The sequence below is a fragment of the Leucoraja erinacea genome, chromosome 12, assembly GCF_028641065.1.
Source record: "Leucoraja erinacea ecotype New England chromosome 12, Leri_hhj_1, whole genome shotgun sequence".
In the NCBI taxonomy this organism is placed as follows: Eukaryota; Metazoa; Chordata; class Chondrichthyes; order Rajiformes; family Rajidae; genus Leucoraja; species Leucoraja erinaceus.
Window position 1 is genome coordinate 13,507,884 of NC_073388.1, and position 16,086 is coordinate 13,523,969.

The following is a 16,086-nucleotide window of genomic DNA, read 5'->3' on the forward strand; positions in this document are numbered from 1 at the left end:
GAGTCAATTATTAAAGATGTAATAACGGTGCATTTGGATAGCAGTAAACGGATTGGTCCAAGTCAGCATGGATTTATGAAGGGGAAATCTTGCTTGACTAATATTTTGGAATTTTTTAAGGATGTGATAAGTAAAATGGATGAAGGAGAGCCAGTGGAGGTAGTGTATCTGGACTTTCAGAAAGCCTTTGATAAGGTCCCACACAGGAATTAGTGGGCAAATTTAAAGCACATGGTATTGGGGGTAGGGTATTGACATGGACAGAGAATTGCTTGGCAGACAGGAATCAAAGAGTAGGAATAAACGGGTCCATGTTTGAATGGCAGGCAGTGGCGAGTGGAGTGCCGCAAGGCTCGGTGCTCGGGCCACAACTATTTACAATATATATTAATGATTTAGATGATGGGATTAAAAGTAACACTAGCAAATTTTCAGATGACAAAAAGCCAGGTGGCATTGTGAACTGTAAAGAGGATGCTAGGCTGCAGGGTGACTTGGACAGGTTGAGTGAGTGGGCAGATGCAAGACAGATGGTACTTCGTCCTGTTCCCATGCTGTAGATAAATGGGAGGTTATCCACTTTGGCGACAAGAACAATGAGCCAGATTAATATCTCAACGGTGTCAGATTAGGAAAAAGGGAAGTACAACGAGACCTGGCTGTCCTTGTACACCAGTCACTGATAGTAAACACGCAGGTACAGCAGGCAGTGAAGAAAGCTAATGGCATGTTGCCCTTCATAATGAGAGGATTTGAGTATAGGAGTAAAGAGGTCCTTCTGCAGTTGTACAGGGCCCCGGTGAGACCACATCTGGAGTATTGTGTGTAGTTTTAGTCTCCTAATTTGAGGAAGGACATCCTTGGTATTAAGGCAGTGCAGCGTAGGTTCACGAGGTTAATCCTCGGGATGGCAGGATGACATATGAGGAAAGATTGGAAAGACTAGGTTTGTATTCATTGGAATTTAGAAGAATGAGAGGGGATCTTATTGAAACGTATAAAATTATAAAAGGTCTGGACTAGCTAAATGCAGGAAAAATGTTCCCAATGATGGGGGAGTCCAGAACCAGGGGCCATAGTCTAAGAATAAAGGCCATTTAAAACTGAGATGAGAAAAAACCTTTTCACCCAGAGTGTTGTGAATTTGTGGTGTCCAATTCACTGGATGCATTAAAAAGATAGTTAGATAGAGCTCTAGGGGCCAGTGGAATCAAGGGATATGGGGAGAAGGCAAGTACGGGTTACTGATTGTGGATGATCAGCCATGATCACAATGAATGGCGGTGCTGGCTCGAAGGGCCAAATGGTCTCCTCCTGCACCTATTTTCTATGAGTCATCACTACACTAATTATTATATACATATTAGATACCTGCATCAAACATGTCTGCCTCAGGAAAATGTTCAATTTTTGTAGATGTAGCAGGACTTGGTTCAGCAAAGGAGTTAAATACATCTGGAAAAGAAATACAGACATTATGGATAATAAGCCTTTGACACTTCATTAAATGGGTGCTGATCTTTATACATGTGGAAATGCCTCATAAAGCATGCAAATGTTTTTTGTTTGTATAAAGTTTGTTTGTTTGTATTTTGTTTGTTTGCCTTTTGTTTGTTTTAAGGCTCTTTATACTTTTAATGATTAAAAATAAAAACACAGGAAAGCAGCATTTTTTTGGATTACTATTAATTTACAATAGACTTTAAATCAATGCTTTATGCTCAGTCAAGCAGATGTAAAGATCCCATTTCATTATTTTGAAGAACAGGGGAGTTGCATGATGTTTGGGCCATATTTACTTCACAATTAATTTTACTGAAACATTATCTGGTCATTGACAGAATGTCCTGTTGAGTGATTGCATGGGGAAATTGGTCACCATACATCTTACATTAGAAAAATGACTAAACATCGTAAGTATTCCATTGGCTGTGAAAGACGATCTGAGAGGGATGTAAAAAAATTAAATGTACTGGAATAAGAATACGAGAGAGGAAAACAAACACTACAATAATAACCCCTTTTGTTCGACACAAACTAATAGCCCCACAAAGAGCTTTAGACTCAAACCCAATTTATACAGACCTGAAAAAAAATAGCACCAGAACCCCCAGTCAAAATAATAACGCTGTTACACTTTCTAGAAAATGCATCTGAAATAAACCTTTAAGATTGTTTATAATGCAGAACAGGGTGACATATTTTCTGCAGTTCATTATCTTGCATTATTCAGCTATAATTTTTTTAAACTTGCATTTTAATCAGCACATCATTAAAGCATTGCATACTATTATCAGGCTTCCAGTTTGCAAATGCTCAGTTCCATGCTATTCGCTAGTATTGTTTAAATGAGTGTAAATGAATATATATTTGAAGTGATCTACATTTTCCAGGGTTTAATTGCAATTTTTTTATTACTGGAGAACACCGTGATGCAGCAGAAGCACCTTATTCTTCTGAATGTTGAGGGTAAAGCCCATTCCTCAATACGTTTCAGTGAATGAGTTGAAGGCATCTTGGAACTTGGCCTTCAACCATGTGCAAATGTAAATATGCCTGTACACTGCAGTTTGAGTGTTGAGCTTGGTAACCTTGGTTCTCGAGTGCAGTTGACATAGGTTGAACATAGGTGAGGTGCAGTGATGAAGACTGAGGAAGGTAATGGGGCAACAGTGCTGATTTGAGACCCTCATCTTCTCTGAGATTGTCATTGGGTTGTGTTATACACAGAGCCACTTAACGTGAAGAAAGACCATCATAATAAGGTAGAAAACAGATAAAACCTGAGAACATCAACAGTACATTTTCTGTAAGCCTATAGCCAAAGTTTGGCTCAGGATGCCATTATACTTTCTGGCATTTTATGATCATTATTCAAGAATACAACAATTAGATTTTTCTCCACTCACTAACCTTTTCTAATATTTGAGAAAGGCGTTGTCAATTCAAGAAAGTTACAATTAGCATTTTAATGTGACACATTCTCCATAATCAAGTTATAATTAAATACAGGTGTATATTATCTGAATATATTATATTCACCACCAGGAAGAAGCCAAAGAAAAACAAAATCTTTAATTAAGCCTGCTGGCTCAAAACATTCTCTTTTGTAATATTGACTAGAAATTCAACTTTTATTTATTTTTTATTGAGTTATTTAAGTTGTCAAATCAATTTTGAAATCCGTTTGCAGGCTTGTAACTGATTAACTGAAAGTAATTTCACAAGGAAGCACATTGCTAAGTGGTTGGTGTTCAAAATGAGTTAAAACTAAAATAGCTTCTTTGACCAGTGGGTGGCGCAATGCTTTAGATGCAACACGAATGTAGGTCACAAAAAGCTGGAGTAACTCAGCAGGTCAGACAGCATCTCTGGATAAAAGGAATAAGTAACATTTTGGGTTGAGACCCTTCTTCAGACGGAGAATCAGAGGAAAGGGAAACGAGAGATATACAGACGGTAATGCGGTGAGATATAGAACAAATGAATGGAAGATATGCAAAAAAAGTAACGATGATAAAGGAAACATACCATTGTCACCTGTAGCCTTGGTGAAACAAGTATAAACAATGAGACTCAACTTTGAAGCTGGTATGACTTGGGTGGAGGAGTGATGGAGAGAGGAGGAGATGCAAGGGTTACTTGAAGTTAGAGAAATCAATATCCATACCACTTGGTTGTAAGCTGGTGACCCGCTGATTTATCTATCTTTGGTTTAAACCAGCATCTGCAGTTCTTTCCTACACATGGGAGATGAATATCTTTGGCTCTTGAGAAGGGACCAATAGAGATTATGTGAGGAATCTGATATTGTACAGTATAATCTCTATACGCTGTTAATAATAAACTATATAGTATATTCATATTTAAAGTCATGACTGAAAATCAGTTATATGTTTAAATAAAGCAAATTACCTCAAGTACCTTCTGCAGAAAGGTCATACACATATGACAGTAGTAAATTAACTAAGTCACAGCAAGAGGCAGTTCCATCAACATTGCCATTCCCAACAATGGTTGCGTCCAGCAAATTAGTGCAGAAATCTAGGCTGCAATGTTTGTTCCAAGCTTCAAAAGTGTCAGCAGCTGTCATGAAGAAATTCTATACCCAACCATGCCTTGGCGTAAATTGACAAAACAAAAACAAAAATCCCCTGTTGTCCCATCCAAAAAGAACGGGGAATTTGTGAAAGGAAATTGCTTTACAATGTTAACAATGCATTTTTTTAGTACTGTACATTAAAGTACTCAAATTCTTCTCCATCAAAAGATGCTTCAGTGAACATGAGTGAGGCTACAATTTTCTCCAAACTCATCAAGTCTGACTGAATCCTATGTATGCATTTACGTTAATACGAATTCTGTCTTTAATGCTGCAGAATGATGGGGAAGCGTTGCCATGAATCTCTAAGTGTTGTCAGCTTCCTTTAACATATCTATCCAGTAAAATAATTTCTATGATATCTTGGTCCATAGTTGCATCAAAGATGTAATGTTAGTTGGCAAGAAGATGGTAAATATATCCCCAAGAACCAAGTTAGATTGGCGAGATTTGTAAATTAGCTGCTCAGCAAGAGAACATATTTACAATGTTGCACTTTCTTGAAGAACAGCAGGCACAATTAAACCAATTGTGAAAAATAGTCTTTATCAATTCACCTTTGCCTTCCAATGGTAAAATGCTTTAATCAATGAGATCCCACAACAGTGCCACATGTTAGAGCAGTTACTCCATTTTTGTATTGTTGAAATCCAGCGGCAGTCATTTCACAACTGCAGCAAGAAAAGCAGGCAAGTATTCAAGGTTGTGTAGGAAGAAACTGCAGACACTGGTTTACAGCGAAGATAGATCCTTTTCTCCAGAGATGCTGCCTGACCTGCTAAGTTACTACAGCATTTTGTGTCTTTCTTATTGTAGGTTGTCCCATTTCATTAGTGTTGAATGTTTGATCTGGAGAGAAATATTTTCTTGTAGCTAAAAATATTGAAGTAGGTCCAAGATTCCTTTGCTGCTTCATGATCTATTATTATGCTAGCCTTACACCTCTAGTGGTTTTATTCTTCGACAGACTTTGAAGCAAGAAAACAGCTGCCAGAAAGGCACATGATTCAGTTAGGCTTCAATTATTCTTAAAATTCCTTGGCCTTTTCAATTAGCATTGATTTGAATATCAGGACTCCTATAAAATAGTCTAACTTATGCAGCTTAGATTTATGTAGAGTATGCTTTACAAATTTACTTTCAAAAGGTGCACAAAATTGAATTACATTATTGTTCTATATCTTGATGCCATAGATGGTGAAAAGCCTACATTGTAGTTCTTCAAATTATTCTGATTTTCAATTGATTTAATATGGCTTTTCAAACACAAAACAATTGCACAACTCATCTGAAGAAGGGTTCTGACCTCTTACGTCACATATTCCTTGTGTCCAGAGACAAAACTGCATTTCGTTGTCTCTGTACTGTACACTGACAATTAAAGTTGAATCTGAATCTGAGATGCTGCCTGACCCGCTGAGTTACTCCAGCATTTTGTGTCTTGCTTAACTAACAGGTTTACTTGTTGAAATCATTAGAAGTTTAATATGTCCTCAGGCATGATGTCAGATTACAAAACAAATGATTTTTATTGCATTGTTTTTGTCCATCGTGCCACTCGTGCCTCTAAATGGAAGCCTAGATTGAAGCGGTCAATGCTAATTTGTGGCATGCTCTGCAATCTGATATCTATTGCTGCCTCGCTGTCTAAACCATAGAATGGTCACCAGTGGAACCCAGTACTCTTGTCATGTGGCTCTGGATAGCTTTGCAACGTAGGATGTCATGCCAAACAGGTTACATGACTGATCACATGATTGTTTAAATTGGCGATATTTTCCCCTTGGGAGTTTCCAAATCTTATTTTGATAATATGATATGAACAGTGATTGTATTATGAAATTCTACCTGCATGGATAATCATTTTAACATTATTTGGAAACTAAATTATGGTTAAAAGGTGCTTAAAAGCCTCTTCATCCTTACATTTATTACTTTCTCCAGATTAGGCACCATTCATAATTTTACTGAAATGCAAACTTTCAATCAGTTTGAGTTAAAGTCTTTGGTGAAAAAATACATCTTAGTTTACCTTCCTTGAAGAATGAACTGAGAAAAGTAGCAAACATTTATCATGGATTTACTGTGCAAGAACTCACTAACCTGAGATTCATCAACTCCTGATGAGCATTAACATTGGTTAAGGCGGATAAACTTGAACCACATGACAAGAATACTATGTTCCATGACTATTCTATGCTTTAGACAACGGGTCAGCAGTAGCTATCAGATACGGTATGTGCCACAATCATTAACATAGAAACATAGAAATTAGGTGCAGGAGTAGGCCATTCGGCCCTTCGAGCCTGCACCGCCATTTAATATGATCATGGCTGATCATCCAACTCAGTATCCCGTACCTGCCTTCTCTCCATACCCTCTGATCCCCTTGGCCACAAGGGCCACATCTAACTCCCTCTTAAATATAGCCAATGAACTGGCCTCAACTACCCTCTGTGGCAGAGAGTTCCAGAGATTCACCACTCTCTGTGTGAAAAAAGTTCTCCATCTCGGTTTTAAAGGATTTCCCCCTTATCCTTAAGCTGTGACCCCTTGTCCTGGACTTCCCCAACATCGGGAACAATCTTCCTGCATCTAGCCTGTCCAACCCCTTAAGAATTTTGTAAGTTTCTATAAGATCCCCTCTCAATCTCCTAAATTCTAGAGAGTATAAACCAAGTCTATCCAGTCTTCCAAGCTTCTATTTAGAGACAAATAACACTTCAAGAGTGAAACACGCTCGTTCGTACACACACACTGATTTTATATTATTATATATTTTTTCTACAACATTTATTAATGGTGAATGTCCACTTATGAAATATACTTGAATGATTGTGTTCAAAAGGGATTCATTTTTAGAAGCTCTTCTGTAGCAAATAACGTGCATTTTGTGGTGATTTTTGGTATCCTTATGGTATCCCAAGTATTTCAGACATTAATAAGTTGCAAATCTATTTACAAAAGAAAAAGCACCTTGGTGCATATGTATCTGGTTTAACAGTATGCACATCTAAAATACAGCAAAGTGCTTACCCCCTAACCCGAAGATCTATACTCGAAATGAGAGCTAAGTGAGAAAGACCAGGAATCAGGATTTGATATTTTTTTGTTTGGAATTTACGTTGCAAAAGTCAAATAAAATTCTCATGATTCAGAATTAACAATTCATTTGCAGTTTTCTGAACTTTTTGTAAACTTTCTGCGAACGGAGGTGAGAAGGCCAAACATAACCAACAAAGGAACAACATTTGTTGGGCTAATTATGATATGCAAGATTGTGAAAAATTCCCTTTCCTACCAGAATGGAAGGCAATCGATGACATTGGAGGGTGTGGAAAAGATTGCGTGGATCCTTTACAAGTGCCATTTATAAAAATAATTTGCATTTACTTAAGCTACAAAACAGGTTTCTTTTTAAACTTGAAAAAAAAAGATAGAATTTGCATAAAGAAGATGTCCGAACACAGGACTGGAAAAATCGCAGTTGGAAGCAGGGTACAAATAGGCATTAGAATAACAAAAAATCTTAAGTATCCTCAAGTGTAATTGAAATACACCCTTTCTGGGATAATGTGCTGACAGCTTAAAACTGTGTAGATTTAAGATTGTAGATCCAGCAGGGCTAGTTTACAATCTTCGCACAGAATCTTGTACTGTAAAAATTCTCATTGATACATGAATGTGAACTAAACAATGCTATTAATTCAAGAACAAGCAGCACACGTACATTTTTTTACCAAAATGAGGAGGGTGTCAAAATAATCATTAAAGCATACAGGAACAACTTACCCCCCCATGCATTGGCTGAGGTTGATATTGCTGGGGTACTCTGCACTGTTGGCACAAAAGCTGACTGCATATTGAAGATATCATTGGAAAGACTGGGTGCACTGGACAAGAAACCAAAAAGTTCCAAATTAATGTCACATGAGATTTCTAATATAAAATATTAGAATGAAATATTTCTTACATTTCTAGGTTGACACTGCAAATGCAGGAGGTAGAGCTCAGCAGTTAATCAAGCCTACTTTTGTTGGTTTCAATTTATGTCTGCATGCTATTAAACACAACGAATAAGCTATGAGCTATGAACTGCAAAAGACTATATTATTTGTTATTTGCACTATATTTGTTATTTATTGAACTTTTTCTTTCCCCCCCACGTTATATACAATGTTTATATATTCACATATTCTGTTGTGCTACAGCAAGTAAGAATTTCATTGTCCCGTCCGGGACATAGGACAATAAAACATTCTTGACTCTTGACATACTGAATCTATTGAGAAGTTAAATTCAAAGCTTTCCACGGTTTGAACAGCCTTCATCATCATTCTTAAGCTCCAGAAACTAGATCCAAGGTGCACAGAGCCTTCCCCACCGCGTGAATTGTGCCAATAGGTAGTGCATTAAAATATTTTTTACAAAGATCAGCAAGAGATAAAAATCATAGCAGATAACAAATCAGATCCAATGTTTTTTTAAAACAAACTAGATTTTAAAAAGTTTGAAATAAAGTATTAGTCTACTGCATACTTCATTCCTGTTCAGCAAATTACTGTCACTAATGCTCAACTGAATTGTAAATAACCGTGAAAGGACTACATGTGTGAGATGAGATCAAGGAATTTCACAACCCAATTCAGACTACTCTCCCCCAACACGTCTTTTGGGTGAGAGGAAACACGTTTACCAGATTCGATAGGAAATACTGCATTTCGTTGTCTCTGTACTGTACACTGACAATGACAATGACAATTAAAGTTGAATCTGAATCTGAATCTGAACATGGAAGAAATCAATATTCAAGCAGCTATTTTTTTTTAGATCCATGTACGAGTGCAGTTCCTTTTGTAGAAGACCGATCAAAGCGCTGGGTAATCTTGCCGTGCTGTTTCAGGTAAGCCCGTTACATTTTAATATCTATTCTTACACTAATTTCTTAAACAGGGGATGCCTTATTTGCACGAAAGATGGCATAAGATTAATTTTACTTTTACAATTCGATGCCTGATAATTTGCTTTATTCCTTGTTTTATTATTATTATTATTATTATTATTGATATAAAAATATCAAAGAACTGACAGTCCCAGCATGCAAATCAGATCAATTAGGTGCTCAAACTGGAGTTAAATTGGTAACACAAGATTAATGAGTCACACCTATTATGAATGAGTTATGGTTAAAAGTAAAATATATTTACCTGTTAGTACTTGATACTGGTGTGGCTACTGCGAATAGATCAACTGCTGTCGACGTGTTGATACTCTTCCCTGACGTGGAGCTCGGAGACACGGTGGTAGATGCAGTTGCTGACTGGGGTTGCATTGGTATCTCTTTATGCCGCTGCTCCTGTTAAGAAGAGAGTCGTCAAATTTCTCATGATGTCCTTGCAAATAAAAAATACACACAGGGTAAATAAAAATGAATCCAAGTTAAAATAATAACGGATATTACCTACCTGTATCAGAAGTCCACGTGGAATAGCATCATTTGCCTACATGTACAGTGATTACAGATTAGGTACTGCTCGTTGGAGGGAACGATTCTAAGCCAAGGTCATACAATTTCAGATTCTGAGACAGGATACTTGCAACCAAACAACAGCTGGTCAGGCACAAAATTCTGGAGTAACTCAGCGAATCAGGCAGTATCTATGGAAACCATAGATAGGTGACATTTCAGGTCAGGGCCCTTCTTCAGGTTCCCAGTCTGAACAAGGACCCATAACCCAAAATGTTATCTATGCATGTTTTCCACAGATGTTGCCTGACCTGCTGAGTTACTCTTGCACTTTGTGTCTTATTTTGTAAACCAGCATCTGCAGTTCCTTATTTCAGTATCTGGTTAGTTTCTTCAATTAAGCAATGGTTAAAAAACTGTAATATCGTCTTCAAAACTACATGTTTTTAGTTGGTTTGCAGACTTGGTTTGGCCCAAGTTCAATTTATGTGAGTTAGTTGAGCCAATATTGGTCAAGGTTGGTGTGTGATAAACAACATTAACATCCCTGGACTAGAACACAGGTGATGTTATTAAGGGGAGAAACAGATGTGGTTATTAAAAAAAAAAACACCATCAAAAATTGTATTCTAAAACTCTCACAAGTTCCAAGTATAGATTGTGGGGAAAAAATGTATCTCCTTGGTTCATAATGCCCTCCATAATGAAATTATCTCACTACTCAGAATGTCTGCCACAGTAAATGATATCCAGCTGAATAATCCATTCAAGTATTTAAGGTTCTTTAAGGTATTTAACATAATTGAGCTTCTTTCAACCCCTTTTACTTTAATCACCATCATAACTCTCTATTCCCTTCCCCTTTTCCAGCCTCATTTTATATACAATACTTCATGCTTTACTACTCCCGAACAGTGAGTTCCACATTCTCACCATGGAGCAAGGATATTTCTTCAGAATTCTCCATTTGTTTACTTGATGACAACATTGATAAGCTTTCATTTTGTTCCATCTCGGGATAATCAAAATACTTTGAAACACTGTATCTAGCCATAACTTAACTTGATTTGTCACTAACCTACTGTTTTTATCAGGAGAGTAGTGACTAGCTTGTAAATTTTTTCTCGACATGTATAAACTCTCATTTGGAATCATCCTTCGAATCTCACTTTGTACGGCTTCTTATGCCTACATAACATTATTGTGATATGATGACCAAAACTGTACAATAACTTCCAAATGTACTCTATGCAAGGATTTGTATAACTTCTCTACTTTTCAAGACCTTCTAGAAATAAGCTCGAGCATTTGTTACTTTTTTTTTACATGGTCTATATTTTTGTATCTATCCTCCCATATCTCATCAGTCCTCATTTAGATACTTATTTTCGGAGTAATGAGTAGTCCATATTTTCCCTTCCAAAATACAATGGAAGGAAACAGTGTTTGAAAGCAAATAATGAGCAACGCCCTCTTTGCCAATCAGTGTTTTCATACGTTCCGCGCCTATGCACAGTGACACCAAGGTCAGATTAGTTTAGTTTAGATATACAGAACAGAAACAAGCCCTTCGGCCCGAGTCCACACCAACCAGCGATCCCCACACGCTAACACTATCCTACACACTAGGGACAATTCACACTTATACCAAGCCAATTAACATACAAACCTGTACGTTTTTTGAGTGTGGGAGGAAACCGAAGATCTCCGAAAAAACCCACGCTGTCACGGAATGTACAAACTCTGTACAGACAGCACCTGTAGTTGAGATCGAACCAGTGTCTCTGGTACTGCAAGGCAGCAACACTACCGCTGCTTCACCATTCCAGCACAACTCATCTCCTGAGTACCCACTGGACTGGACTCACACTGAGTCTAGGGGTGGACAACAAATGTTCTTGATCCAAAGAATCAAATACGTTCATATTGAAAAAGACACAAAGTGTTGGAGTAACTCAGCAGGTCATGCAGCATCTCTGGAGAACATGGATAGGTGACGATTCAGGTCGGGACCTTCTTCAGACAAATTCAATCAGTCTGAAGAAGGGTCCCGACCTGAATCATGACATGTCTATGTTCTCCAGCGATGCTGTCTGTTCACAACTGGCAACTTAAAAAAAAATCAGAAATCATAAGATTCTATCATAATATATTGTTTTACATCACTACAACCCAATAATTAAAATCAGATTCATAAATCATGAATCTAATTTGCTATCAGTTCTGACAATCATTAAATAAAGATTGCTAATTAACAGGGATTGCAGTAGATGGGACTATCTTGTGAGCCTCACTTTGGTTACAATGGAGAATATACCAGAGCCAAATGTGAACACAGTTGGTGCAGTGGTTGCACCCATTTAAGTTACCAAATAGGACAGCAGTCACATTACTGCATGTGGTATCAGCAATAGTTTTCACGCACCAGGAACCCAGCTGGGCCACTATATGATTTTAAGGTAGGCCAAAAGGACTATCATCTGTCCACTAAAGCCTTAATTTAACAACAGGGCAATCAATGTGAAGTTCTCATAGGCAACCTTATCAATGCAAGAAGTTCTAACATGTAACTTTACTTCAAAGTACTTCCCAATGAAATCATTAAGAGGGCAATATGTTTTAGCTTCCTTCATAAACCACAATGTAAAGAAGCACACATACAGTATACATGAATAAAATCATGTATGCACAGAGACTCATGCTCTCTGTAGAAAAATGAAACTTAAAATCCAGGAATGGGGGAATGGATAAAGCTAAATGATATATGTACACTGACCTGAGATAGATCTGGAATGTCACCCTGATCAATTCCAACTTGCTGTGTCAACAAAGAAAAAGTTCACATTACTTCATGCAGTGGCATAGCTTTAGTAAATAAAAACGGAAAAATCTAATACAAAAGACTTGCATGCTTGATAGAAATGCTTATAATATACAAGAAAGTAAACTTGCTCCTCTTCGGGAGATTGGGACTCTTGTAATTGAGACGGGGAAGGGGGCTCGGGGGGGGGGGGGGGGGGGGGGCAAAAACTCTGACACTTCAGCAAAAAAATGAGTTGCGATGGACCACAGATGAGAAAAAAATGATGTTCACCTCTGCAGTTTTGAGGAATTCAGACAACTTTGTCATTCTGGCCAAAAACTTCTTGTATATGTCCAGGGCTTCCTTGCACTGATTTTTCTTCATATCGAAGTATTTCTCTAAAAGAGGGTAATTAAGATAAGAGATCTAGTACCAAGTTATGAAAATCAGAAGCCTTTGAAGAGTTGATTTATTTTTAAACATTTAAATTCTTAAATATGCATTTGTTCCATACCTGCCACTGTATTTGTTTTTAAAGCAGCTGCAGTCAGAACCATTGAAATGCATGAAAACAGGAGATAAAACATACCTAATTAACTGCAACATTGCTGTCGAAATTGGTACAAGTTTTAAGTTTTTTTTTAAATTGGTAATATCCCAAAATGCAAATTGCATTTCTTAGATACAAATTTGATGTTAACTCTTCTTCACTATGTCTCCTAAAATGTATATTATATCACAACATATGGGAGCACTAATTTTCTTGACAGTATCAACATATTCTAAAGTTCTGAAATAACTAGGAAGGAAATTCAGTTTGGTTATATGAATGTCCATTTCCCTTGTTCCTAATGAAAAACGATGCACACTATCATTTAAACTTGACTCCACAGAGCTTAAATTGAAAAGTCAATTATTATACACAAAGTAAATTGGTTGAAGAAATATCTTGATGCTTATCTTACAATAAATCCTCTAAAGTATAATTTGCGCAACAGCTGGGCTGGTCTATATTTTAAGTTAGACAAAATGCTGGAGTAACTCAGCGGGTCAACCCGAAACGTCACCTATTCCTTTCTTTTCTTCAGAGTTACTGTCTGACCTGCTGAGTTATTCCAGCTTATTATGTCTATCTTCTGTTTAAACCAGCATTTGCAGATCCTTCCTACATAAACCATATTTTAAGTTGTTGCCCTGCAAGACAGCAAGACTTAAAATTTAGAAATCTGTTCATTTTATGCACTAGTTCAGGCTAATCCATAGCACATGCTGGGACAGTGCCACTGAATGATACTGAGCATGATTCTTTACAAGATGAATCATCATTTCATTATTTCCATTACATTAAAAATGTTGCCATCCTATGACAAATAAGATATGGGCATACTTGGGACAGTTGACGAGGTGGTTTTCTTTATTAAAACAAGGTTGTCAATGGAAAGGTAAACAGTTACAGATCTGATGCCAACTACATAGTTACTTGTACTGTTTCATCTCTATATTCCAACAATTCTCTCATTCACAAAATTCAAATGTCTTAAAAATAAGTCAAAACATTTAAAAGATAAAGAGGATGTCAAAGTCAACCTAAAGTAAAGTAGTATAACAAAACCCGGCAATTAAGAAATCATAATTTAGAATTAAAATATTCAGGAAAGACTGACATTGTTGGCATGCATGGCTGAAAAGTAATTTCACAAGCAATTGGCTTTCCTTAACCATCCTGGAAATAATAATAATAATAATAATAATACATTTTATTTATGGGCGCCTTTCAAGAGTCTCAAGGACACCTTACAAAAATTTAGCAAGTAGAGGAAAAACATGTAAGTGGAATGAAATAAATAGTAGAGACATGACTAGTACACAAATTATCATTTGTGTCAAAACATGCTAATGGTATGATTTTTCAGCAATAAAAGCAATTTCTCTAAAACGCAGTTCAAGTAACATGTAATTGGGCATTAAAGGGCCATATATGAATTAATAATCATTGTAAACTACCTCCCAATACTGCAACAGAGCTTATAAAATTATATCATGTACTTATCACAAACTTTACTTCCATCAGTACTGGAATACAAGAGATGAAACTAAAAGGGCAAGATCTTGGAAGGGCTCATGAGAAACTATTCATATTTAACGATTAACATACAAACAGCTCCCATGACGTTTCAAGATAAGCTGTGCTTAGCTGTGGCTTCAGTCTTCACAACAAAAGTGGTCGCCCCAGTAACTAGGGGCGAGTGGTGGGCTTAGCTAGGTTATCAGGTCGAGAGGATTGTACTAAAATGGATCCCACGCCAATATTGTATTAAATTTGATTCATAATGCTCTTGTTCAACAAACTTCCAATTTTAAAAACCAATAGAAAATCGCTGCGTATACAATGATATAGATTCAGTATCACCATAAATAAAGACAATGATATATGGACAACATTTGAATGTAAATATTTAATAACACCAGTCAAATAAGTGTCTTTTCTCATTTTGAATTAAGCTCACCACACACAAGCGCAGATTTATATAACGAGGAGACACAAGAGCCTGTAGATGCTGTAATCTGGAGCAAAAAGCAAACTGCTGAAGGAACCCAGCAGGTAGAGTAACATCAATGGAGGGACATGATTTGATGGTGTTTTGGATCAAGAGCCTGTGTCAGTCAAAAATGGTGTCAATTCTTTTATCTCCATGGATGTTGCTTGACCTCTGGTGTTTCCCCAGCAATTTGTTATTTGCCCCAGTAGTATATGAAAACTGATTATCTATTGAGGCTACATTTGGAAAATGTACAAGTTTGCCACAGAAGACATTAATTATTTAAAATAATTTGTTGTTTAGGTCAGACTGATTGTTTAGACTGCAGACTGATTTTTGCACAACCAATTCTTCACAAAGATAAATTGCTGAAGGTCATAGAAATATAGAAACATAGAAAATAGGTGCAGGAGGCCATTCGGCCCTTCGAACCAGCACCACCATTCATTGCGATCATGGCAGATCGTCCCCTATCAATAACCCGTGCCTGCCTTCTCCCCATATCACTTGACACCACTAGCCCCTAGAGCACTACCTAACTCACTCATAAATCCATCCAGTGATTTGGCCTCCACTGCCCTCTGTGGCAAGGAATTCCATAAATTCTCAACTCTCTGGGTGAAAACGTGTTTTCTCATCTCAGTCTTAAATTACCTCCCCTTTATTCTAAGACTGTGGCCCCTGGTTCAGACTGTGGCCCCTGGTCCTCATTGTTTCCAATTCTTTGATAAAATCACTGGCCCAATCCTTATTCCAAGAATGTTTGCCTCCATAAGTGCAAATATGCACAACAGCTCAAGAGCTTTACATCTTGCAGAAAATTAAACTGACAAATTTTTTTTACCAATATTCTGCATGAAGTAGTTGAAATAAGTGATTCTGCTGGTGATGACACATATTGGAGGTTATGTAACAGGATGTATATTTGGACAAAGCACTTACGAAATGCCAAGTTCAAGCTCTTTAGAAAAGGCACTTAAGAATATACCACTACGCTATTTTACACTTGCAAGATTTGTCCTCACAACAGATTGTAAAACCATTTCAAATGGTCAAACAAGAATGTTGTTTTCACTTTTTACACTTGGATGAAAAGGGCTGCCATGATTTTTCCCAGTTACATCCGATATCGAATTAATTGCAAAACCATATCTGCGTGGAATAGGTTACTGTA

The 16,086-nt window shown here is 37.1% G+C and overlaps 1 protein-coding gene across 1 annotated transcript in view; it reads right to left on the reverse strand.

Moving 5' to 3' along the window:
- The window catches only part of si:ch211-200p22.4 (phosphatidylinositol-binding clathrin assembly protein), an 84,865-nt gene that overhangs the window by 23,448 nt on the left and 45,331 nt on the right, over positions 1 to 16,086 (reverse strand). The window contains exons 7-12 of the mRNA XM_055644192.1: positions 12,664 to 12,770; positions 12,346 to 12,387; positions 9,568 to 9,603; positions 9,310 to 9,458; positions 7,895 to 7,995; positions 1,372 to 1,455 (exon numbers count right to left, since the gene is read on the reverse strand). Of these exons, the coding sequence (XP_055500167.1) occupies positions 1,372 to 1,455; positions 7,895 to 7,995; positions 9,310 to 9,458; positions 9,568 to 9,603; positions 12,346 to 12,387; positions 12,664 to 12,770 (519 nt within the window). The remainder of the gene's footprint in view (positions 1 to 1,371; positions 1,456 to 7,894; positions 7,996 to 9,309; positions 9,459 to 9,567; positions 9,604 to 12,345; positions 12,388 to 12,663; positions 12,771 to 16,086) is intronic.